General features: G+C 38.5%; 2 protein-coding genes across 3 annotated transcripts; one reads left to right on the top strand and one right to left on the bottom strand.

Annotated features, from left to right (window-relative positions):
- Positions 1 to 6,277: 6,277 nt before the first annotated feature.
- Positions 6,278 to 19,744, bottom strand: LOC144643767 (uncharacterized). 2 transcript variants are annotated; one of them, XM_078503112.1, is made up of 3 exons: positions 19,607 to 19,744; positions 8,412 to 8,601; positions 6,278 to 6,500 (listed from the first exon to the last, which is right to left on the bottom strand). In XM_078503112.1, the coding sequence occupies exons 2-3, from the start codon at positions 8,599 to 8,601 to the stop codon at positions 6,349 to 6,351; spliced, it is 342 nt and encodes a 113-aa protein (XP_078359238.1). In that variant the 5' UTR covers positions 19,607 to 19,744; the 3' UTR covers positions 6,278 to 6,348. The 2 variants fall into 2 exon arrangements, with proteins under 2 accessions (XP_078359238.1, XP_078359237.1); XM_078503111.1 differs by lacking the exon at positions 19,607 to 19,744 and adding an exon at positions 13,483 to 13,637.
- A 4,999-nt stretch (positions 19,745 to 24,743) lies between these two features.
- Positions 24,744 to 26,798, top strand: LOC144643763 (uncharacterized). The gene is made up of 2 exons (XM_078503106.1): positions 24,744 to 25,293; positions 26,092 to 26,798. The coding sequence occupies exons 1-2, from the start codon at positions 24,847 to 24,849 to the stop codon at positions 26,188 to 26,190; spliced, it is 546 nt and encodes a 181-aa protein (XP_078359232.1). The 5' UTR covers positions 24,744 to 24,846; the 3' UTR covers positions 26,191 to 26,798.
- The last annotated feature ends 88 nt before the right edge of the window (positions 26,799 to 26,886 follow it).

Here is a 26,886-nt window from a genome sequence, read left to right as displayed (position 1 = left end):
ATAACACGAAAAAGAAAACGAACCCTTTTCTTTGCGTTTTTCCGGTTAATTGTTCCTAATAAAGTACGCTGCGCCGATAATCTGCTCTCATGCGTTTCATAAGTTGCAAAGTTTTATTTATGCGGCTATAAATCCGTTCTGTGCCTTAATTTATAAGTTCAGAAAAAATAAGAAATGTTGAAGAAGAAAATTCTTTGCACTGAAGACTTCATAAGTTTTTCTCTCCCTGCAAAGCGCTCTTGTACTCTCAAATAAGCCAACTACAGCTGAAGAAACTCTTAATACAAAGCATAAAAGGCATTTCACACTTTAAAAAGTCCATTAAAAGTCATCAGCGACACTTCACACTGCGGGCTTCGACATTCAAGTGTTTTCACAATTGACACTGTTAATGAAAACTCATTGAGAAACCCAAATTGTAATTTACTGAGGTTTTCAGTCTACACAGGTGAAATAACTCGTGCGCGAAGAGAGCACGCTTTCGTCACTGTAGTGTGAGAAGTTTTGCGAGCGGACCACATTGTTCCGATTGATGAATTAAAGAGTATAAAAAGACCCATAGAATAATCCTTGGGTAAACAGGCTTTCAAGAGGGTGCGAAGCAACAGAGTCGTCTTATAAAACAGTCAAAGCTTTGATCCCTGCTTTACACGGAAGTTAAGCCTTTGTACTCACAAAGATACATGTCGTTTATTGCGTGACGAAGAAAGGAAAAGATTTCATGTGTAGCAGAGAACAGTGATCGCTGAGTGTAACAAATAAAAGCATTCAATCCGAACAAAAGCTCCACGTTCCTCATTCTATATGCCTAACGACGATTGGTTATTAAGAGCCGCAAACAATCATAACACATCGTGGCAGAGTTGAAAAATTCTTGCCTTACAAAAACGGTATTTGTTTCAGGATTATTTCTGTATCTGTTTGGTGAATTGTGGTGTTAACATATTGTGTTGACGGCATTGATATTATTCGTGGACACGCGCGCAGTCGTGTACAGCAAAGAAAACGAATTAACTCGACCTCGAGCGCAATTAAACGAGCGTGTAAACAAAAATGGCAAACTGCTTTGATGGGCAGTCAGGAACTTTGTTTACAAATCTAAATTTACTTGCCTCATTTTGTTCATATCATCCACATTAATATTCAGCGAAAGGCGAGGTAAGTTATTGGAAATTATGAACATTTTTACTGACTTTGGCACGCGTTTTTACACAACAATTACCTTTGAAATAAACGAATGGTAAAAGTTCTTCATATTCTAATTTGTCACGGTTTATTATCTTCAAGAAAAGAAGAAATGATGGCTTTGTGAAAGCTTCTTGAATGGCTAATAACCTATTCTATGTCAAAATTAAAGCCTTGGGCTAATCCTTTAAAAGTTTCAAAAGACATCAATAATCTCATAACTGTTATTGCTAATTTACGGCGAGGGATTTAAAAAGAGCCTAAAAGCACTTAAAAATCATTCATGCAAACTCCCGAGTGCAGTTTAATAAACGCTATTAGCAAGAAGTTAGAGGTCCTAAGAGCATTTAGTTTGTATAATTCGCATAAAATTTTACCAGTGAAAAGTTTGCGAAAGAGTTTCATATTGAAATACATTTGGTTGTAGATGCAGCTGGTTTTTGGTTAAACCCAAGGCGTGACAGTAACCCCACCATAGTCGTATTTTATGACAGAACTGTCACAAACGTGAACGTAAATATTTTCAGCTGATTAAATAGTTAAGCCGTAAAACTGAAAAGCTTTCTTTGAGTATTGAGCAAGAACATGTTTCAGTGTTTAATACACAAAAGAATATTCTGCAAATTTTAAATTGCCGTGTAATTTTGTTACGAGAGAATTGGGTTTTGACTTAAAGTGACGTTTTTAATTTCTTTAGCAAAACTTCAAGTTTCTGATAACATAGACATTTGAAACATTAAGGTTGCTGCCAGCTTTTTTGGTTACATGTAAAACGTAAACAAAATTATCACTTTCATAGCAGTAAACGATGACACAAAATATTTAAAACTAAAATGAAAACGACAGAAAGGTAGTCGTGATTATAATTGAGACATCTTTCGTTCATTGATAATGAAAAATATGCTTCCATTTTGTCATAAGTTATGTTGATTCCTTTGTCGAACGTGGCGGCGGAATGGCCCAAAGTCATGACCAACTGCCATTTAAATGTATCATAATAGAGTCTTCTTGATTTCTACCTTAACCGCAAAAAGGCCTTTTGCGGTAAGGTTACTGCCTTAATAGCCTTTACTTATCATAGTTTCAAGAGACTGACCAATAAATTATAAGGAAATTGAGTTAGCAAAGCGGTTTAAGTCAAAGAATCGGCCTCGCGAACGAATCTGCAATAACCTGCGTCGCACACGAACTCAACTACGTACAATTACACATGACAATGGCGTTGAGCTTTAAAAAACACGAATATCTTTTCAATCTCAGTTAAAACTAAGCAATATCTCTGTCTTTGTCTTTGCTCGATCAATTATTGCCTTTGAATTCCATTGCGACAAAATGAGCACACTTCGCGGTTGTTTATCGATAAGTGAATCAATGAATCTTTTTTTCAAGATTCAAAATTTGTCAGAGACCACGTTGCATCGATCGAGATGTTCATGATACAAGGAAACGAAATACTTTTAAAAGAAAGCGCATATAAAGTGATCTCTTCGTCAGTAGATCTTTTTTGTAAGACTGGATTGAAAAAGTGTAAATTCTCTAGTGTGATCAGCTTTAATGTCTTTGTTTATTTTCTGCATAATATACGGGATGAATAAAACGAAAGGTTCATATCATTTAGCTCGGAGTTAATCTGGTAAACTGCACTGATAACCGACACCTGATGGTTTTAAACGTAAGGAGAAACTTCAGTTGATGGATTTTGAAAACTTAAAAGCCGATTATCCCTTGGTTTTGGATTCCACTCAGCATGGTGAAAAGGGCGATGAAATTAAATCAGATAGATAAAAGATAGCACTTAAACTAAGACAAAATAGACAAAATACCATTTGTTGAACGTCCACGTTTCAATGAAGCACTTATAAAACGGTCTTATATTACTCTGCTCAAGCTATTCAGCGAGAGCTCCAAAACATTAAGGCAAATTTGTGGCGTCATTTGTGTTCATTGTGTACGGCCCGAGCTTTGTCGATAAACTCTTATAATTCAGGAACTTGACTGATTTTCTGTTTGGCTTTATGCCCTTTATTGTTGGTTTTCATAAAAGTTACGAAAACTGTTGGTTGCTTGAAATGCATCAGAAAACTAAAAGGTCAGCCGTGTTCTATTGGAAATCCACGAATCTGATTGGTTCTTACATTGTTTTCCATTTTAACAATAGAGTGTTTCTGTCGAGGAACTATCGGCTGATAGTTGCCCCGCGGAAATTTGATGTTCTTAAAACAAATATTAGCCCTAGAAGCGAAGCTTCGAGGGCAAATATGCTAGTTTTAAGAACATCAAATTTCCAAGGGGCAACTATCAGACCGATAGTTTCGAGACAGAAACACTCTATTGTCTTTATTGTTCACCACTAAATTTTCTTCCGCGCGCTCATACAAAAACAAGCATCGTGAATTATTTTTACTTTTGAGGATAAAAAACTCAATTGAAAGCCAAAATTTAACAAACGAAACAAAACCAGACGAGAAACCCACTAAATGCAGTGAATTTGGTTGGGATTTTTTGTCTGCAGGCAGCTTGTTTACAAAAAACAGTCACGGGCGGGCACTATCGATCCGGGCATTTTTCACGGGAGGGCACTATGGGCTGATAGTGCCCGGCGGACGGGCACTATCGCGTCACATGTTCAATTTAAACCAATCAGAATCGGAGAAAATTTAGTGGTGAACTATAATTGCTGATAGAACACGATTGCGTGAGCGTTGCCCTTTAAAACAACTTTTCTTGATTTTTGACTTAAAGTTACACAAAATTGTGTAGGTTTTGAACTGCAATCCTTTAGAGTGGGACACGGTAAATTTAAAAATGCTTTATTTCCGAAACTAATCATTCAGTCGATACCAAAATTTGCACAGAGATCAATGTCTATTTTTCCTAGATTATGGTAAAGAAAAACTTTGCACGATTAACAGTTTAGATTTTAGAATTTTGACGACGTCAGAACAAATTAAAACCGCAAATTTGAGTTGACAACGAAAAGCGACTGAGGACTTCGTGTTATACAAGACAAGAATAAGGCTAAGTTTGTTATTGGTAGAAAACTGTTATAAAGGTTTCCGTAAAATTTTAAAGTAAAAATTTTGTACCAAAGAAATTTAAAATATATATGATATTACTGACCCAGAATACCGTTTTTGTAAGGCAAGAATTTTTCAACTCTGCCACGATGTGTTATGATTGTTTGCGGCTCTTAATAACCAATCGTCGTTAGGCATATAGAATGAGGAGCGTGGATCTTTTGTTCGGATTGAATGCTTTCATTTGTTACACTCAGCGATCACTGTTCTCTGCTACACATAAAAATCTTTTCCTTTCTTCGTCACGCAATAAACGACATGTATCTTTGTGAGTACAAAGGCTTAACTTCCGTGTAAAGCAGGGATCAAAGCTTTGACTGTTTTATAAGACGACTCTGTTGCTTCGCACCCTCTTGAAAGCCTGTTTACCCAAGGATTATTCTATGGGTCTTTTTATACTCTTTAATTCATCAATCGGAACAATGTGGTCCGCTCGCAAAACTTCTCACACTACAGTGACGAAAGCGTGCTCTCTTCGCGCACGAGTTATTTCACCTGTGTAGACTGAAAACCTCAGTAAATTACAATTTGGGTTTCTCAATGAGTTTTCATTAACAGTGTCAATTGTGAAAACACTTGAATGTCGAAGCCCGCAGTGTGAAGTGTCGCTGATGACTTTTAATGGACTTTTTAAAGTGTGAAATGCCTTTTATGCTTTGTATTAAGAGTTTCTTCAGCTGTAGTTGGCTTATTTGAGAGCAAAAGTGCGCTTGGCAGAAACTGGAGAAAAAAGTTCTGTTTCATTTGTCGACACATTCTTACCAAAAATTCAAACGCAAGTGTTAAGCAGGTTGTTGATCTGGACTGTTCACAGCTCTATTTTTCGACGCAAAAGAACGCAGAAGAAAGAGCGAGCTGGCGTCCAGTTCTCTAGCAATTGAAACAATGAAACAGCGGTGTGGTTACCCCAGCCTGGGGGCAAGCTTTTTAGTGGGGGGTGGGCGTTGGGGCAGGGGTGAAAGGCTATGGTTGCCCTGATTGAAACGCTTTATACGAAGCATTAACGTGTCCTTTAGTGCGCTGAAAGGAAACAGCGATAACAACTTACTAATTTTTTAGAAGCAGTGTGTCTCTTGCAGAACCATTTTGTACTTCATGAGAAGGATATTATTCGGTCAGTGACACAAGCCACTCGGAAGGTCAAGGGCTCAAATCCAGTTGAGAGAACTCGGAATTCTTTTCCCAAGTTATTTGTGAATATCTCTTCCGTCTCTCTCTAGTGTTATTTTTTGGTAAGCTCAACATTTAACATCAGTGAATTTTTTCTCTGTTCGGAACTATTGTTTTTTGTTTTAAGGTTCTTGTTTTCTTTGTTTTACGTCAATGATAAGTTTGACATGTTTTTACATCGACTGATGAGCCCGTTGTTAAGGTGCCGAAAAACGAGGGGTCATGTTGTACGGACACTTGCAACAACATGCAACGGCGTGGACTGTCTACAGCCCTTTATCCGGATTTTCCTGTATTATTCTTCGATTGTTGAACGCGCAAAGATATTGGCGAGAGAACTGGACGCTAGCGCAAAAGTGGAAGTGCAAGGGGGTGGGGCGGGGAGCAAGAGACAGATAGGCTGTGTAGTGAGAACAGTCTAGTAACAGCGACAAAATCACGTACAGTATCGTGCACACCAGGGGACATTGTATTCCTGCAAAATTCCCGTAAAATTCGTGTAGCACCAGCTGAGATGAATCATCACACCCGCGTGTGGGTGTTCATAGTGTGATTTTGTCCCTACTACATATCGTTGTGTCATTTCCGTTCTGGTGTAGGTGTCCAGTCTCCCCCTTCTCATAAACTTTTTAAAGCCGACTTTACTGAAACTGACGGTTCAACTTAGTGCCCAGTGCCTTCTCGACATGACCGCAAAAAAGGCGGGAAATGGTAGATTCCAGGCCTATCAGTGTGACAACATACGAATGGCGTTTATTATACCAAGTTATGTTTTTATTTGCGAAATTTCTTTCCATTAGTGACTAGTAATTTGTATAAAAAGAAAAAAACGTGCAACATCGAAGTTAAGTGGTGTAATAAAAGTAGTTTAATTGCTATGCTCTATGGTACACCTGAGTTATTTCAGTAACAAGATCTAACAAGGATATTCGGTCACTTCTTCTATGGAGCAACCTTCATCACAACACTCTTCCACTGCGTTAATATCGCCTTTTGATCTTTTCTTCAACACGTGACTAGACGAGGACTCAAGAAATCCATTGGCCTTTTGAGCCGACATCGTTTCTCCTAAAGATAAAATTTAAAAAATGCCGTTTTATCAATTATAAAATGTGCATTTCCTTCGCCAGCACAAGAAATGATTTTGCGTAAATATTAGACAACGTTTTTCTCGGCAGGGAGTAGGCAATTGCATTACATGTTCATAGCAGTTTGTATTTTTACCAGTCGGCACGCGTACTGTAGTGTTACAGTTGAATTCCGATAAATCGAAACCTCAATAACTCGAACCTTCCGCTAACACGAACCTGTTTCGATTCCCTTTCCGGTCAATTTCTAACTTATTTTACCCTCGCTAACTAGAATCCACGATAATTCGAACCAATTTTTGATTTCCCTTGAAGGTTCGAGTTTTTGTATTTACAATAAGTTTTGGTCGATCTTCTAGCATTCTGAAAACTTGTTAACTACTGGTGGGTCCCATATGGCACATATTGAAATTTGTGAGGTTGTGATGTCATAATTTACACGTGACTGTCACTAATGCACCTGTCAATGTTAAGACCTAGGGAGGGGGGTGCGAGCAGACCCAGGGGATTTTGACATTTTTTTGAAGCCTGAGTCGAATTCCCCACCCCTGGGCACCTAGTGAATGTCAAATTTCACATATCTCTTCTTACATTTCTAACCCAGCAGACCATTTTAGATGTCAAAAACCCTACCCTGGGAGAGGGTTGCCCCCCTCCCCCACCCTGGGGCTTAACATTGACAGGTGCATAGAAAAACTGTGCAAGTAAGTACATAACGTTAATTCGTCTGGATATAGGGGGAGGGCACTTTCTGCCTTCGAAGCCCAAGAAGAACTTCAGAAACGTCCAGGATAAATGGGTTAATTTGGGTTAATTTTCGAGCCATTACTAATTCAGTAATGGAAATAAATAAAGGAATAAAGAAATTATTTCAAAATTGATTTCCATTCAAATAATCTATTTCGCGCCATGATGAAAATTAGCTCTAAGCACCCCCATCCAGACCCTCTTTCTTGTGGCTAACGCTCAGAAGAAAATTCGTGGTTATTTCGAGCAGTTAGGCCATTTCCGAGTGAACCTCTGCCTCTGTTTCAAAACGAGTCTACGTGCAAAACCATTCATATGAAAATGAGCTTCACATACAGGTCCATTTTTATGCAAATCGCTCATTTTCATTTGAATGGTTTCGCACGTAGACTCGTTTTGAAACAGAGACAAAGGATAACTCGGAAATGGCCTAATATCTGATTTCAATTCTCTAGTTTCCAGCTTGTCTAATATTAGTGCTGCATGGCTTAACATTGCATTTCAATTGTACCCTTCATATTTCACGCCATGTTTGCTCGGCCCTCGCTGTGCTTTGATTAGCCGGCAAGATTTACACTCGCTTGCAGTGTTACGTGCATAGCAGCTTTCCATCTTTCGACGTGCTAAACAAACAAGACGGATCAAAATCCGCCAATCACAGCCCATTAAGATAAACTTCTGAACTTGTGGGCTCATTTGCATGAAACCAAAACCGATATGCATCGGTTTTGATTGGCTCATTTCAAACAGCACGTCGAAAGATGGATGTAGAAAGCTAGCTATGCAAGTAACACTGAAAGTGGGTGTAAGCAATTGATTTCTAAGGAAGAAGTCTCTGTCGATGGCGAAGAGCGAAGCTGATCGCTATTCAAGGTAGCTAGGGTCCAAGCTCCAGGCTCGTACCCAGTCGCTTCTCTCGCAATATGAGCGGCGCGCAATGCATCAAGGGAAGGGCGAACATAATGTGTTACTTTTTCTCTCTCTTCGAGCGTAGCGAAAAAACGAGTAACGACTGGGTACGACTCTGTCCAAGCTCCTTGTTAAACAAGCCTGGTCAAACAGTCAGAGAACTAGCTAATAAATTTCGTTTGAATGGAAGAAAAACAGCAGGGATAATCATTGTGGTGCTACCTGCATCTCTTACCCAACGATCGCTTGAGCGCATGTACTCCACATCGTTTCCCACAACATCTTTCCCACCATCTTTTAAAGTTCCAGCCACAGAGATGTTGAGTTGGTCCTGCTTTGTGTGCCTCACGTGCCTCACCACACAATTGCCACGTGATAAGAAAAAGCAAAACCAAGACGAATGTTGGGAATGTAGATAATTGCATCTGCAAAACCAATTCAGTTTTTAAAACGTGAGCCTTGTAGTTATATTGAATAGTTTTGAATGATCTGGGGCCCGTATATGCCCCAGCGCCTGTAATAATTGGCATTTGGCAAAACTAATTTCATTCAAACCAAGCCTTAGTCATCGGGTAGCTATATATGGAAATAAAGTGTCCATTTGCAATAACATTTTGAGCAAATGCTTTACTTAAGTTCATTGCCCCGAAATAAAACTGACATGCACATTGCCTACTGGTTGACTACCTTAAAGGGATTTAAATTTTGAAATACAAAAGTGGGGTCACCATATTCGTTTAGGAGCAGGAAGACCTTGTATACACCACATAATTCCCTATTAATTCCCTTGCGAGTACTGGCAAAGTACACATTTCAAGTGATAATTTACTTTTCAAACATAGGAATTGATCTGTTTTCATTTTACAGAAAGAATTTGATCGCAACACCCAAAATATGAGAAAAAATTTATAGGTCATCATACTCGTTTACGAGAAAGAGACGATTTACTTCTCTCGCGGACTAAGCCGCATAGAAAAAAGCCGCCATTTTGTTGATGTGCACGCGCTAAAAATTCTGCACAGTAAGGATGCGCAACGCAATACAGGCCAATGACCTTTCTGAGTGATCTCAAGTGTATCAAAATGTACTATGTAAAAAAATATATACGGGAAGGTTGTGCCCCAAAGTCCAACCCCTCACCCATTTAGATACTATTTTGACAGAAAAGGTAGCCCTTTCATATACCTTTGATAAAAAACGGTGCACCTACAGTAAGGATACTGCTTTTTTTCTGAAATTTTCACGAACACGTCAACGGTTCTCAACGCAACGAACAAAACGCCGACATACAGTTGAATCAGTCAGTTAGTCAGTCATGATCAGTCAGTCAGTCAGTCAGTCAGTCAGTCAGTCAGTCAGTCAGAAACAGTCACTCAGTCAGTAAGTCAGTCAGTCAGAGCTTTATTCCATCGTGTCACAAACTGATCCTCGCTTTGCCAATTTAACTGATCATGAAAAAATTATGTACCTTTTTAATAAGATAATGACGCTACCTCTAGAATCATAGCTAAATATATCTATCTCGTGTTTCAAAAGAGTTAAATCAATTAATAGTTACATAATTAATAGTTCAATTGTTATCGTAAAAGTTTGCATTGTAATTCCATTGCTTGTTATTAAGTAATTCGTTACCATAGTTGCTATAATCATAACCTTTATTGCAACTAGACCAATACCTCCCTTTGGAGTTAAAGTCACAAAATGTTACTGTTACTGTTACTGTCAGTCAGTCAGTCAGTCAGTTGCTATAATCATAACCTTTATTGTAACTAGACCAATATACCTCCCTTTAGAGTGAAAGGCACAATAAAGATATACTGTTACTGTTACTGTCAGTGAGTCAGTCAGTCGGTCAGTCAGTCTGTCAGTTATTCAGTCAGTCAGTCAGTCAGTCAGTCAGTCAGTCAGTCAGTCAGTCACCCACCCACCCAACCAACCAACCAACCAACCAACCAACCAACCAACCAACCAACCAACCAACCAACCAACCAACCAACCGACCGACCGACCGACCGACCAATCAACCAACCAACCAACCAACCAACCAACCAACCAACCAACCAACAAATTAATCAACCAACCAATCAACCAACCAACCAACCAACCAACCAACCAACAAATTAATCAACCAACCAATCAACCAACCAACCAACCAACCAACCAATCAACCAACCAACCAACCAACCAACCAACCAACCAACAAATTAATCAACCAACCAATCAACCAACCAACCAACCAACCAACCAATCAACCAACCAACCAAGCAACCAAGCAACCAAGCAAAAAAACAACTAATCAATCACTTGTCACGGGGTATTGAACTTGTTACAGTTCAAGCGTTCAACAAACAGCTAATAAAACGTGTAAAAAACTCTACTAAGAAACAAATAACAATGCAAAACATTACGATGAAACATGCATACAGGCTAAAATGCTAGGCTGCCATGTGTACAACCCTAAGGCCATGATCAGCACCAAGAAACAGAAAATGGTTTTTATATGAAGCTTTCACAGTTCGTAACCAAGAATTCGTTTTACCAATGAAATGGGTGTGCTGCCCAAGCAAAATTCCAGGACGCTATGTTCACACATAGTTAATATAGGGAAATGGTTAGGAAGCCCGGCAAACATCAAAGGAGCAAACAAAGAGGCCAAGATTTATGTTGGAAGGTCCACGACCCTGCACATCTTTTGTTTTGCGCTCATACACTATGCATGAATAACGTAATCGCAATGTTTTTATTGGTTAGTTAGATGAACACACGTAACCACCTATTGTATTTTGTCAGGTTTTGTGCAGGGTCAACCCCCAAAATAGCGAACAAAAACATACAACAAAGAACTTTGTCGGGATTCCTAACCATTTCCCTCTATTAACTATGGTTCACATGACGAAAAAAGAAATAGTCAACTGGTACTATAATAGCTACAAGCATATCTGTGCATCACTGAAATCAAGAGCAAGAGACGTTGAATAGTGTGATAATATGATAATTAACAATTAGATTATGGGCTTGAGATTAGGAGATAGTTGATGCCTATGAGGCCGAAGGTTCATAGAAGTCGATAGCGAATAATCTAATTGCTGTAGTAGAATTCTAGCTAAATTTCCTTCAAATAATCAATAATTTATCTATTTTTGAAAATTTAAAGTGGCTCTGAAACCGCTTCTTTTTTTTTTTTTTTTTAACTGTGTAGAAAGTTGTATCTTAAAATGCTGATCAATGTTCAATAATAAAAAATGGGGGTCATCGAGTTCGTTTTTGCCAAAGCCAAAATTAAGGGCATTTTTAACAGGTCAGACTGTTGCTATGGTAACCAGTGACGTCAATAAAATAACCAAAACGTATTCATCAAACATTGGACATTTTTTTGATACCATTATTGTAGCATAAAATGATAAAGATTTGTAGAACTGACCCGTTGAAGTATAAGAGTTTTAAAGTGCTGAAAACCGATACCAGCCACCCTTAGTAGTGTAAAAAAACTTCACGCTTTGGGGAAATCGCGCGTGAAATGAATAATAGTTTGAAACTTGCAGCTGCGTGTACGCGTTTTTCAGTTCATTCAACAATTTCGAGTCTTCAAAGTCGCGTAATGGCGACCGTCGTCCTTTCAGGAATTGAATTTTCCTGTAATATTTCTATGATTAAATCTTCCATGAAAAAACGAAAAAAGATATAATTTTGTGGACGACCTTCAGCTACTGTACACTAATGGCGGATATTGTACGATAGCTCAGCCGAACAGATTGCAGCATTTGCATTAACTTACTAGTAGAATATAAGTCTACTACTGCTTGAAATATGCACCGGACTGCTTATTCGGAAAATGACGATAATAATTAGACCTTTGTTTTTTGAGGCTGTTACAACACAGATATAAATACTTGTAACCCTTTATGTTTTTAAAGAAATAAAAATTCATATATATTGAACAAACATTATCCGTTATTTTCTTTTTCCTTTGGTTGAACAAGCAAGAAAAAAATCAACTCTGTTTTTTTTCCTTTTGTCAAATAAGCAAAAAAATCAAATGATTTGTACCGATATTATAAGAAAGACCGATCCATGTACATTTAAATTAATCAACAGATTCAGATTTAATATAGTTTTCTTTTCTGCCTGGTTTTACGAAATACCTTGCCAACGGCTATTTCGATATCGATATTCTATAAACGGTTTTGTCAATGATCTAAACGCTTTAAGGTTACCATCTGATCAAGGGCTAAACTGAACGCGAATCTACGCGTCGGGAGAAAACCATCAATAGGCGATAATAGTTAAAGCGATGAATTGTTCCGATTTAAGAACGTTCGAGAAACAATAACCAATTTTTGTCATTTTAGGAGTTCATTAGCAAATAGTCGAGTAAAACTAATTTTGTCACCCGAGTTCTTTCTTTAATCAAAGATCTGTAACGAAGCGCCATGGAGGTGTGAACGCGGAGAATCTATCCTAGAAGAAACTTCAAATTAAAACACCACATTTTTCCAGTTGAGTTAGACTACGCAATACATGGCGAATAAGAGAAATCCAGACAAATTTATTAGCCACTCAGACAACAACAAATCTACAGACCAGTCTGAGTCCAAAGCGATGAAGCAAAACTACAATGTGATGTATGCTGATTTGGTATTCAAGCAGATAAACGTTGGTATGAAAAAGAATCTGATTCTATAGATCACACCTTCATATTTATAGAATGTCAGTTCACAATATTCATCCTACAGCAAGCAATCCAACGATTCAATCATTAAAGCAGTAAAATCTTAAATTAACGTTACAGTAAAAGACATATACATTACGAAAATTAAATTGTACGAGTTTACTTAGGCGATATTACATTCGCACCAATAAGCTACAAAATACTGAAGACAGTTCTCCAAACCCTACCTACAACGTAGGTTAACCGATAGAATCCTCTCAAAGAACCTGGTATTACCGCCAACTCATTCAAATACTGGACATATTAACCGGAGGAAGTTCAGGAACATGTCCCGTGAAACCTACTTCACGAAAAATTTGGCAAAACTTCATCTTATCTTGTAATCTCTGAAATTAAACTATTAAAATACACCCTGAAATCTCTCCAGGGTTGAACTGTCATTGGACCTGCTAAACGAAGTACAGGCCTGAAAAATATCATCCCGTGAACGATGTCGACCTGTGATTCCTTCGAAAGGATTTCGAAGACTAGTCACTACCTTGGGACTCTTAGAACTAACTCCCCTTAGCGCCGAGCTAGAAATAAGGCGTTTTGCAAGCGGCGCATTTCTAAAGCTTTTGGTAGAAATTCCACTTACTTTGGCTTGCTCTGTCAGGTTGTAGCCGGCTGCCTTTCACTGATCGCTGTGTCACAAAATATAATCAAAAAAGGTATGGAACAAAATTCAACGAAACAAAGTCTCGCTCTCGCCCAGTGACAGAGTACCTTGACTTTTATAAGCAACAAAAGTAAATAGAATACATCCGAACATGACACCAATCGATTTTCTTTGTGGATGTTTTTGAGGTCAGCTTTAAATCGTACGTTTTTAATATAGATGTTATAGTTTGATGTACAATGCAGAGCTTTGGCTGTAAGCTAATGGCAAAAAATGAGGATTTGGAACCGCCAACGAAGGGTAAATTAAACGCAGAAATTCTCTGTTTTTTTTTTAAAGGAACAATAAACGTCTTCATGTTTGTTATAACCTCTGACGCTTATTCCTTCCAGGTCGTAGATTGAAATGTTGATTCTCCTTAGTGAATGCCATAAATTTCTTTCATGTTGGTTCTGAGAATTTCGTGATTAATCAAGACAATTACCCTAGTTGATGACTGTCTCAATTCTCTTCACCTATCTGCTTCACTATTTATTGAATTTGTATGAAGAAATTAGTTGTTGATCAAGTACGTCCAATAGCACTGAGGCAGGTGGAGGGAAGAAAATATCATGTCAGATAGTAATCGTCACATCATGGAGAGCAAAATAAACAGCAAACCTTTAGAATAGCACGTTTAATCAGTGCTGCTTCTACAGCTGTCAACACATGAATAGCGGTTTACAGAAACGTGCGCTTTGAGATCAAACAAATTGATCATGAATTTGTCTTGGCCACAGAGTCGCCATCGTAAAAAAATAATACGTTTGTGTTACTTAAAACAATTAATTACACAATAGAAAGCTACTTTCATTGGTAGTTTTAACACTGAGGTACGAAAAATGCGTCAGAGGGTACTTTATCACTTTCGACTCCATATTTTTGGAACTGAAGCTGTGGCTATGCGTGATGACCTTAAATAAAACGACGATAAAAAAATAACTACATCTTAAAGTTCACGGACAGGTTTACAAACATTGTTAAAATATACAAATTAAAAACAGGAAAAAGTACTCTAAATGACTTTTCAAGTCAATCATTAGAACAATAAAGCTGACAATTTCAAAGGCATGGAGGTCAATAAGAAGAAAAACTAAGGTTGACAATGTATGCTTTAAGATAAATAGCAAATGATTTCTTTTTGCGTGTTGATAGTACGCATATTAAATTCTTGAAAACACACTTACGGCTTAGACGAATTTTTTTTTAAAAATTGTTTTAGCTATTGTTTTCAAAATGTGACATCGGAAGAGTCGCGAACGATTGAACAAAGCAAAGACTACTATCTCAATGCGATGTAATCATGATTCTTTGTTTTCTACAGTTAGTTTTACTCTTAATAACCGGTAGATTTTAATTGGAGAGATAGTGTTCGCGGTCATGAGAATCGCCATGTGCAGAGGAAAGACTGATGTAACTACAGCATAGGATTCCAAACTAGCACCTGCATGCGGCATTGTTGAGGTTTAAAACCGCAAATAATTCATAAACCCTGCTAAAAAAAAATCCTCCAAAAATCGACAAGGAAATGAAAGGAATCGAAATTATTGGAACAAAAAGACAAGATTCGATGCAACTCATGCGCAAATTGCGACACACGTTGAGGAAAGTCTGAACATTGACAGATAGAATAATATGTATTCCTCTATGCTCGTCCCCCCATCCCACCTCTAGCTCGACAAAGTAAATTTGGAACGTCAGTGGAGGCGTACAATATTTTTTTAGCTTTGCCCGCCCGTAGCAATGAAAACGTTACTGCTCAAGGAATCAAAGCAGACATTGACAATGAAAGATGAATAGAGAAAAAAATATATAGAGAAATCGTAAAGAAAAAAATGTCCGCTTTAAATTAGAAGATCGATATTAAAATTTAATTATATGATCAAGTGATTATGAACTCTTGTTATTATACGGAAACGATATGGACACCCAATTTGAGTAAGGTTTAGCAAAACAAGTTAAAGAAAACTGAAATAACATAGAACAGCCTGACTGGGCGGTTTATTACATTGTTAAATGACTTTGTGGTCTAATCCTCAACAGTCCCGCCTGCTGGACGCAGTGATCAAATTTGGCAATTTTTAAAAAACTACCTTTCCTGGCGCATGTCAACGAAAGGGATAAGACGTAAAAGCCATTTTATTCATTTTTCCGGCTTTCAAAATAAGAATAAATTATAACCTCAATAGTCTTAAACTGATATGAGGCAAAGCTACAACAGCTACAAAAATAATGATAACTTTATAATAAGACATTCTCGACGCACGTGGCTAAAACCCAGAAAACCTCCCTCAGTTTTTGTGGCTGTTTTTCTGGTTTCCTCTCTTTTATCCAAGATACGACGTTTTTTGTGTTCAAGCGGATGCCACCGACCCTTACGAAGGCATGTCACATGGCATTCCACCCTTAAGGTCGCCCTTATTTAGGCTAGTTACGTTTTTAAAACATCAATAAACAAAGGCAGGCTAAACAAGGCTGACCAAGCTATCTATATAAAGCTATTGTCCCTAAAAAAGAAGTTCAAGGATAAAGCGGCTGTTTCCTTGAGTTGAGACTTGAAATGAACAACCGATATTAAGCAGAGACAGGGTTTATGTTGAAAAGGTAGTTCAGTCTGTCCGTGATCCTCCCCTCTTCTGCGCTGTCTAACTTCCGGCAGCACCACCGGAAGTCAGAGCGTGCAGAAGTTAACAGCGGTCTCACAAAGACTATATCGACTTAACTAACGTTACAGGTTTAGGCGTGTGCGCGGATAGGGCGGTTTCATTATACAAGTACCTAAGAATCACGTTACAACAGACTGCTATGGTAAAAGCGAGGAAGAGTGAGGGTGAAATCCACAAAATTTCTTTCTTCCTTGGTAATAGACTCATCAGTTTATTACCAGATAAGAATGAATCAAAGAAATACTGGTAAACCAGTAAATTAAACAGGCGTTTCTGGACAAATCGCCGGTGACGCCAAGGCGTCCCTTAATTGACTATCTTGCTGTAAATGCGTTTTGTAGGGATACTTTGAGAATGTAAACTCCAATAAGTCGGTCTAGCTTCACGCAAATATTAACACGCACCCGTCCACCGTAAAGTAGATCAGAAGATGAAAGGTAACCAACAAGGGTGGTAAATGAGCGCGGTGGGAGGGAAGAGGGCAGATCATGTTTCACGAAAGAAATGGCCATTTCACATTAAATCCAGTTCCCGATTTACAGGACTCGTTGGTGGAGGATGGGACGAATAAAACAGCGCGCGAGGAGAACTGAGGAGCCTGTTTAATATTACCTTTGTTTAAACACGGTGAGGATTAAAGCTATAAACTTGTGGGTCATGTATTCCCGATCGAATTGGAATTTGGAAGTGTTGTTTCACAAGCTAAATTGTTTCATTTCCCGGCATGCAAACAAGTTAAGTACTAACCTTGAAAAAGAAATGAAATGATTTTCCGGCAGAAAAATGAACGTAGCTTTAGCACAGTCTGAACGAGATGTCATGAAAGCAACACCAAACTGGTCCTAATGTTTACTCAAAGCGTGGTTTAAATACGATTAAAATGTGATTAAATTGCGATTAAGGTATGGCACTTGCACCATCAATAAATGCTTCCTCGTGGTAATCAGCGACTAGTGGACTCTAAAATTAGATTACGGAAGAGTGCGAGACGCAATAAAAAATAAGCAAATAATGAATGACTTTGCCAACAAACATTGGTACTTACAAATGGGGTTACAACAATTAAAACCCACAAGCAACAACATGGAATCATCGTGAAAAGAAAAGCTTAAAATTAAACCGTGACAGTGCCATTTGCTATCAACCGCCATGTGTGGAGGCTGGATACAGATTTTAAACTACACCATAACTTTTAATGATAATCATTATATAGCGCAGTTCCCATGTTTAAATACGCTGTACACGTACTGTAATTTACTACATACAAATGCTAGACCATAACATTGGGAGTTTCGTGCCCTACTCTTTGCGAATAGTGTGTGGGATCTTTAACTTCCCCTGTCGTAAGACTGAGGAGACGGGACCTACGGTTTATCGTCCTTTCCCGAGAAGACTTGAATATCTAACATTTTAAACAACGTCAACTGTAAGGCCAACAACTAATTAACGCTGCAATCACTTAACAAGGGCTGCAATTTACAGCGAAAGAGAGAGAGAGAGAGAGATAGAGAGAGAGAATGAATAAGAAAAGTGTGATGCTTTAGTAATCATAAGAACTATTTTGAGCTATCAGGTGTCACACCTGTTGTAACGAGTCTTTAGCGTTGCTAAAGTATTCTCAAATAAATTGTTCTATATTAGGATCGATGCTTGAACCTCAAGCTCAAAATATGAAACTCTCATTACAAACCATCCGCATAGTATACATTTTTTATGTTAGTTCAAAACATTAAGTGGTATATAAATAATATTCCAAGCAAGGTGATTATTTTCTTTTCTTTTGTGACCTGTATGTTTGACCTGGATGTATTGATATCGTTAACAGAAAATATATGGACCACGCATAGCAATTAAAGGATAAGATGTGAAATTTAGTACAAAAACGTTTTCATTCAAAATAAGTTTCCAGGTTTCAATGGGTTAATGGCTTCTGATGTCTGGAATACGTAAAAAAAAGTTATTGTTCCAATATAAAGTTACTACCATTGACGACTAATGACTCTGAAACAAGTGATGAGAACTTATCAAGCAAACTACATGCGAATTGTCATAGCAAAAGTTCTCAGACAGTGAGTTTTCATTTACTTAAACCGGACGTTTAGTGCGTTGCAACGTGTGGTTTAGGACAATGGGCAACCAGTAATTGCTGCGTACTTGAAACGTGTAGGCAGAACAGGTTTTTGATCTGAATAAATCAGGAATAAATAACTGGTTTAGTTGGGCGGACCTTCCCGTAATTCTTTTAGTAATTGTTAGCCTTTGACACCAAGCACAATATCAGTCAATTCTGTGAATCCCACAAACTTGAATAAATGCTATTGAATAAGGGGGAGGAACACATAAAGTAAATTTCATGTGGCTTGTAATACACTCTTTTTATATAAGAACGCGTCAAATTTGGCTGAGCCTGAGGATGTTCTAATTTAGCCCATACATTTTCTTAAATTTTGGGGCAAATCTCAGCCTCAACGTTCTTATAAAAATGGTTTTTATAAAATAAAAAGAGTATAGCCTCGTTTCTCTACCGCCAAGTTCACAATGGCTGACCAATCAGTGTGGAGAGATGCGTCTCAAAGCATGTGATTACTGGGCAATCAGCGTGTGATTACGTCATACTTATAATGAAAGGTAAATAACTAGTTATTGCATGGGACCACTTAATTCTATAAGCAACTGTTAATTTTGACACTGAAAACAATATCATTCATTATGTGAGAACACAAGCTGTTGAGTAGGAAGTTCATTAACACTGTTGGCCTGAAGACCCGTGAAGCACCTGTTTTACGCACATCACAACATATGAATAACATGTAGTAAGAAAAAAAAAGACAAATATTCACTTTCCAGGTGCTTTCACAGCATTATCAACTTAATGACGTCTAAAAGGTCATCATGGATATTTGCTTTTTGAATTTGTGTAAGGCATCAGGTATCATTAACCCTAAGTTCTTTAGCGTCATTAATGGCCGTTGTGTCATCCCAGGTGACCCTAGCTCTTTAAATTTATAGTCAAAAAAGAGAAATCATCTCCGTTGTTATCTGTGTGCTCACTTTCTAAGAGATTTTTAAAAGCAGCCTGAAGCAAAAAAAGCCATATCAGCTCATTGGTGACTCGATGAGAAGTGCAAGATAAAAAAAAGAAGGAAGCACGAATTAAGAGAACACGCAACGATTCCGAAAACTTCTCGTCAAAAGTTCGCCCGATCCCAACCGTTCCACCAGAAGCTTAGGACGAAGTCGGGAGGATGGGGTAAATTTCCCAACTTCTCGATACATAAAACGCTTTTAATGGCTACTAAAACACAGCAAGAATAATGCATTTTGTGACAAGAATACGGTAGTGATCTTAGCCACATGGCCACGCCTGAGCCGGCGAGGGTATAGTTTATTAATCATACCTGAAGTGGAGCTCAAATGTCCTGGATGATGATCGCAGCAATGCTTAAATCAATCCATTCGGAAGAAGATGGGTGATTGTTGAGAAACGACTGAAATTCCTATTTGCCCCCTCGTGGGAGTTTGGGAGTTAATGAGTTCTGAAAGAATCGGAAGTACAGAAGTGTTTAATACACATGAATACAGCTCAATTCTGATTGGCTGATTTCTGTAGTATTGATTTCTAATTGGCTGGGTTGTTTTTTTTTTTACTTTGCCAATGCACTAGCGCGAACTAAACAGAAAAATAGATCAGGAGAATTGTTCATTGATTTCTTTGTGAGCTATTGAATGTTTCCCTTAGGGCCTGTTTACATGATTCCGGAATGACTCTCATTCCGGAACGAAACTCGTTCCGGAATGAAGTTCGTTCTGCATTCACATGACAGAGTCGACCAGCTCAACCTAAGGCGTTTTCACGTAAGCGGTTTTCGCGCGAGATCAAAAACAAAGATGGCGCGTGTTTCGCGCAAACATGTTATTGTCCCCATTAATGACCATTTCTGCAATTTAAACGCGAAATTTGACCGTAGGGCTGCTTCTTTGGGCTAAACAGGAAATACTATTTCCCTTTTTCGCTCTGAGTTCAAACTGTGGCCTCCGTTTGCGGTTTCATGAGATGCGGTTTCATCTCGGAACGAAATTCGTTTCGTGTTTACATGATACCAGAATGAGAATTCATTCCGGAACGAAAATTTAATTCCGGAATGAAAACCGGCATGAACTCATTCCGGTTCATGCCGTCTCGGTATCATGTTAACAGATACAGAGAAATGTATGGTGATGGAATGAACATTCCGGAATCATGTAAACAGGCCCTAAGAGGCCTGACAAACTGAACAGTAGAATCACAGTAGAAGCGATGATTAATAACGATCCAACACTCTTGACTCAACTCCGGTTGCTAGCTGCCATACAACGGCCGGAACTTTTCTTAATACACAAACAAACGTAGGAGGTCATTGTGACGTCACAACGGGCCTTGTTCGATAAACAAAAGCCAAAAGAAGAAGATTTCAGTTGAAGCAGGCGCGCTGTATAGAGAAGGTGTCCCGTTAAATTTTCACAGCATCTCTGACTTGATTTACTTATTCAGTTCACACAGTAGTCTCACGTCTCAACCGAGAACCCATCTCACGTCTTTTATGCCTTTAACCTTTTACCCTCACTACGAATTAATCAAAATGGCATTTTGAATTAAAACTAAACTCACTGTATGATATACCAGTTGAAAGGTACTGCCAACGTACGACAACAAAACTGAAAGAAAAAGTAGATAGCTACGCTCGAAATAGGTTCAAAATGTTAATAAGAAAATATTAAAGCTAAAAAGATGTCTCAACAATCATATACAGCAGATATATGCTATGGGTTTGACACATTACGCCGGCATAATTTTAAGCATAGGACCATAGTTGGCATAATACTTTAATACTTTGATACGTAGGATTTTGCCAAAAAACAAGAAAATATAAAAACATCAAAAATAGAAATTAAAAAATACGATCGGGCCTGTTTGCATTCCATGGGGCGCACTCTCATGGGAGCTGAGTCCGGCGGGCTGGGACAGGCGTTCCCTCTGGCAGTGTCTCGCTTAGTTCGTCTTGGGTTCGGCACAGTGGCTTAAGATTACGTTCCATCGAAAAGGCGGGTCATGAAAGTAAAGGACGTATTCATCTCAGAAAAATGTCTTGACATAAAAAACATAAGAAAAATTTAAGGAAAAGTATGAAAACAGTAAAGGGAATCTGGATACAGATCACGGAAGTTAAAGGCAACAGAGATGTGCAACACAAACATTAGGGCCTCCGCTCGTTTAAAGAGTGGATACCGGAAATGCTTCCACCTGATAAAACACTATCCAGTGGACAGCGTCTTTGGTTTTATTACAACCGATCCACTGAATAGTGATATATCCATTAAATAGCGTTAAAAATGTGGGAATTTACAGTGTCATCTTCCACAGAGTGGCTCTTCCGATCCCACTGATTCCAGATCGAATTCGAATTCATTAGTGTTGGTTTTTGTGGAGGGAACCCTCCACATGGATGAGAACCAACAACCCTCCACAAGGATGAGAACCAACAACGTTATCCGCCCCATCACTGGATAACAAAGGCCTGATGTTCACACTTCTCAATGTGAAATAAATTAACCCTTTTAAAGCTACGACCGGCTGAACACGAACTTTCTTACTTTTTGCCATAAATTTCCTGTAATGTATGAATCTAATGTCCTGAATGCGATAGAAAATCCAGTAAGAAATTCCTATGACTGATCATTTACGTCATTCTCATCAAATGTTTGCTTGACAATGTATAGAAACAGTAAAGAGAAATTAGATGTGAATCACGCGTAGGACTTTGAAGACGTGTAAGCAGGTGGAAGACAAAGCAAATAATGACATTTGAACCACGATCTGCCATTAAGTTATTCCGCAAATTCTAATTTCATGGTGCAATTAGTAAAAAGCGTTTTTCTTTTTAATTTTTTGACTTTTTTCCGTGTTAAAATATCTTATCAGGTTTCGTAAACGATCACAAACTTTACATGAATTGTGCAAAACTTTAGTAAGTACTACATTTGCTTGAAATAAAAAGAAATCTTGTTTTTTTTGCTACAAGTGAGTCTTCTATACGTCCATATCATTAATTTTCTTCTCGATGTTGTTATTAATTGACAGCTGAAAAATAGAAAGTGTTCCTTTTACACTTAACGCCTGCATAACATATTGAACGAATTTTATTGACACAAGCATTTGCTTCATGAGTAAATGGCCAATAATTCGCGGCCCTAAAGTAACTTAGAGTACGTAAAAGAAAAAAGAAAAAATAACGCCATTAAAGGAAACGGAATCCCTAAAAAGCGTGGGCGAAAAAGGCAACCGATATTTACCCCCAAACTATTGATGCAAATTAAGCCGACCATATGGCAAATATAATTTTGAAAGTTGTTAGTGAACGTAACCGTTTCTGTTTCGTCTTGTGTAGATCCTGTTGTTGGCTACAAAACAAAGATAGAAACTCCTCAAAAACCCTTGCAAGACTGATATTTGAACACAAAGACAATCATTGACACACTTAGCCTAGCAGGTAAACATCTATAACAACTGGTGGCCGTGTTATGTGAATTGTCAAAATAAAGCTTTTATTAAAACTGACGCCAATATGAATAAGTAGACTGCCTGACTGGTCTTTCCCCATTTTCGTGGCCTCGATTATTAAATAAAAGGCTGGTAAAACTGACGGGTCCGACATCAAAATTATCCCATTTACGCAATCAAGACGCTGACAGGTTTCTGTGTGTTCCTATATTATATTGTTTGAAATTAACGTTGAATTATTCAAAAAGCAACTTTAATTTTCTTTTTATATAAAAAAGGTACAATTCAAAACGCTATTCATTATTTTGCGCACGTTTAAGATCAGGACAAAATAGGTGTCTTCTTTTGTTTGTGTACTTATCTAATAAACTCCGCGGTCGATAATGCTTTAATGGACTTGCCGCGAAAGGGTTTTGAAGGGTTTGGAAAGCCGTCCTCAAAACTCCTCATAACTCGTCCTATATCGCATATAACAGAAGATGCTCAGCAGGTATCCTAAGAGGATTTATACCAACAAAACACTCAATATAGCGGGCCTGACTCTTCTGGTGAAGCGCAGTGACACCTGAAATGTTATTATTTTGCCTGAGTGTGAGATATCGGGCCTTGAATCATAAACCAAACACCCTTATCGCACGCCATTCATGCATTTTATTTCCTTCTCAAACTGTTTTAATCTCCGAGCGATGTTTGAACTTGAACAGAAGTCACGTGGTTTACTGTGTGACCTTAAGTTTAAGTCCTGGGCGGAGTTTTTCTGTTTAGCTTTAAACGCAAAACAGGGCGAAAACCCAAACATTCACTTGTCTGGCTGAGAGCAAAACAGGCGCGAAACAAAACCAATAATTAATCGGTCTATTGATGACTAAGCATGGCGAATTTCGCCATTATTCTGCATAATAGACACAGATTGTTTTGTTTTTTTCGCTCGATCAATGCCCATTGTCAATAACAGAGCCCGCCGACAAAAAGAGAAGAAAACGCAGTTTCAGAATGCCCGTTATCATTCACCGAGAGCGAAATCTTGACAGCTTTCCGTGAGAGCCACCGTTTCAGTTTAATGAATTTCTAGCGTAGCAGGATAGAAGCGACCTTGATCTCAATAATTTGACCAGAATCGTTGCTTAGTGTGCCAGGTGTAAGTGATCTATGCACGGCGCCTGCGCAGTACAGCTTCTTGGCCGACATAACGCAGTTAGTATGAATTATTGAGGGCACGTGTCTTTGGCGGCAGATGGCGCCAACAATTAAAAAACCCATAGAGAGCGAAATTGATCTCGCAACTAGGGTCTGTAAATGAAAACTTCTCATCACGAAGTGTTTTTCCTTTGCTCGTTAATATAAAAAGAAAACTTAAGATCAAAACATAATGGAAAAACTTCAAAATTGTCGAATATTGGCATAGATATCGCGAGTTAAAAACTCTAGCGATAATTTTCGGTTTAAACTGTGGAAAATTAGAGGCACTTCTGGGTAAAATTTCTTTTGGTGACTATAATTTACATGTCGCACTGTCCAATTTTCACATCATGTTCTAAGAAAAAGTTTTTGTGTTTTTTCTTTTGGTACTAGCAATTTTTATTTGTCCTGTCAGATCTTTGTCATTTCTGAAAAGCACTAATTAATAACCAACATAATAGAAGACCCATTATCGGAAAAATTGCGCCTTGCTGAATTAATTCTGGGAGAATATCATTCATGTCCAAATGTAGGTAATATTTTCGCCGGGGTGTTAAATCAAGGTGGTAATACCCCGCTGTAAATTTAATGTATTGAATATGGCCACGGTCGATAATCAAGGAAATGATATTCAACTGTATGTGCGCTAAAGATAACAACATAATCGATCTTTGGCGCGCAGAAAACGATTCGAGTGTCGTTCGCGCGCTGCCATTGGTCATTGTCTCGCGGCACCAGCCAATAGCATTGTAGTAATCTGTTTGACATGGCGCGTGTCAGGGCGCTTGACTGAATTAGCACAACAAACATACGGCGCGAGCCTGGCACAAGGTCAGAGTATCCCCGAGTATAAATTGAAGTGCGCACGGCGCTAGCTCGATTCAACACTGTATTGTATTGGGCGAGAAGCCGGTATAAACAATGTCTGTGAAGGATATGCCAAAAAGTTCAGCTTTTACAATCCCAACGACGACTATTTGCTATCCGCATCAAAGAACTGAGGAAGGAGCTTCGGATGTTTTGCGGCCCCCAACTAAACTATCGCTGTTATCACCTGTACTGGGCTCAACCCGCCGACGAAGAGCAGCTACTAGCGCCAAGCAAAAAGAACCGGCCGTGGTAGCGCGAAGGAACGCGAGGGAGCGAAAACGCGTTAAACTGGTCAACGACGGTTTCATGCGGCTGCGAAAACACGTGCCTACGGACCCTAAAAACAAGAAATTGTCCAAAGTTAAAACGCTGCGTAGCGCAATCGACTACATACGGCACCTGCAACACGTTCTAGCGATGGCCAATAAACATCAAATGGAAGCTGAACATGAAGCAGCTGGTCCGCAAACCCAGAGCTGGATAACCGCGTCTGACTTTGTAAGTACTACAATCAGTGCATCACTGAGCCCGGCCAGTCAATGATCAACTCTACGTACGCGCGCCGCTACAACTCGGCCAAACGCGCCGCTCGCTTCGCATCTGAAAACCCCGCTTGCCGACGATCTGTTGTCAAAATGGATACAACGGGTTCTTTAGCGCATATTTTCAGTCTATGGCTTCTTTTCAGTGGCAATTTAATTCCTACGATAACGCAGATTTAGTCCGCAGTTGATGCGGTGTTAGTTTAGTTTAGTCGTCGCCTGGCGCAGTTCGCCTCGATTCGACATCGTTAAAATAATTTGGCATCGCAACGAATCACCTAGCACTTGTTTCCGTTTTAGTGAAATTTATGGATAAAATTTAAAAATGCTATACCTTCTGTACGTGCACCTGTAATATTTTAAGCTTATTCAGAATTTTTACCGTGAATTTTTTGAATGCGCAGACCGCATTCAGTATTTTAAACTATTTCTTTCTTTTGACAAGCCAGCGACATCTTTAGCCAGGAAGTTCAAGCAGGGATGGCTTTCCGCCTTGTAGCAGATGGGTTTATTATTTTGTTACGGCCCTTCTCGGCATATTTTTAATTTCCTAACGCAAAAGTAACGTAAAATAACAGCGTATAAGTACATATATCTTATCGTGTGTAAGAAAATGTCCTTTACTTGGGTAACGCCCATGTAGTATATGAAAATTTATTTCATGATAAGTGCGCGTCCAGTCATTTTGACTGAATTCGTTTTGAATAATTTTCGTACAAGCTCTAACCCCATCTTGTTTTCTTTTGTCCCTTAGAAAACCGAAGAGGAGTATAAAAATGAGTTTGGCAAGACGGTTTTCGCCTGTGGTCAACCAAGAGTACGGCCGGCGTCGAATGTGCCAACATCCTTCTGAAGGAAAAACCCTTAAATATGATGGAAATTTTTGCGACCAAAGACGCTTCGCTCGATGAGGATAAACAACTGGTAAAACTTACTCAATGTACCACAAGCTATTAGGAACAAGCGAGATGGAGCCAAATTGCACGTAAACAAAAATGAGGAAAAGAAGTTTATCGCAAAAGGATCACAAAGAATTTCAATTTTGCGACGCGGATTTGTCAAACAGCCGCTAGAGAGATATTTTGTTGTTCGATGAACACAACAGACAGCCCAAAATGGTCAAGACGAAAATTCAAAATATAATTATTTATACACGGCCTTCAAGCGCAATTTAACATCTACAGACAAGATGAGCTGTCAAAAACTTCCCGCTTATCTTAGCTTCTTGTTGGATTGCCGAATAAATTATTTCCCTTTGAAAATACAGCGAATTTTGTAGAAAAAAAGAGAGAGAGAGACATATATATGTAAAATAAATCAAATTGATCGTATTCTCTTATATTCTGCCTGTAAATTATTTTTCTTTTCAGAAAAATTCTCCTTCAACGAGATACGAAGACTGTGAGAGAAATTAAAATCGTTGTTGGATCAGCAAAAAGTGAATAAAAATATCTATTAAAATAAGAACAGTTTTCGTTTTATTTTTTTCTCAGAGACTTCTAGTTCAATATAATATTCTCCGCGCGTCGAATAAACTACAGCCACAAAG

This window comes from Oculina patagonica, chromosome 2 (assembly GCF_052425735.1).
Source record: "Oculina patagonica isolate OP01 chromosome 2, crgOcupat, whole genome shotgun sequence".
NCBI classification, from domain to species: Eukaryota; Metazoa; Cnidaria; class Anthozoa; order Scleractinia; family Oculinidae; genus Oculina; species Oculina patagonica.
The sequence above is the reverse complement of the archived record's forward strand: the minus strand, read 5'-3'. Positions and strand labels throughout refer to the sequence as shown.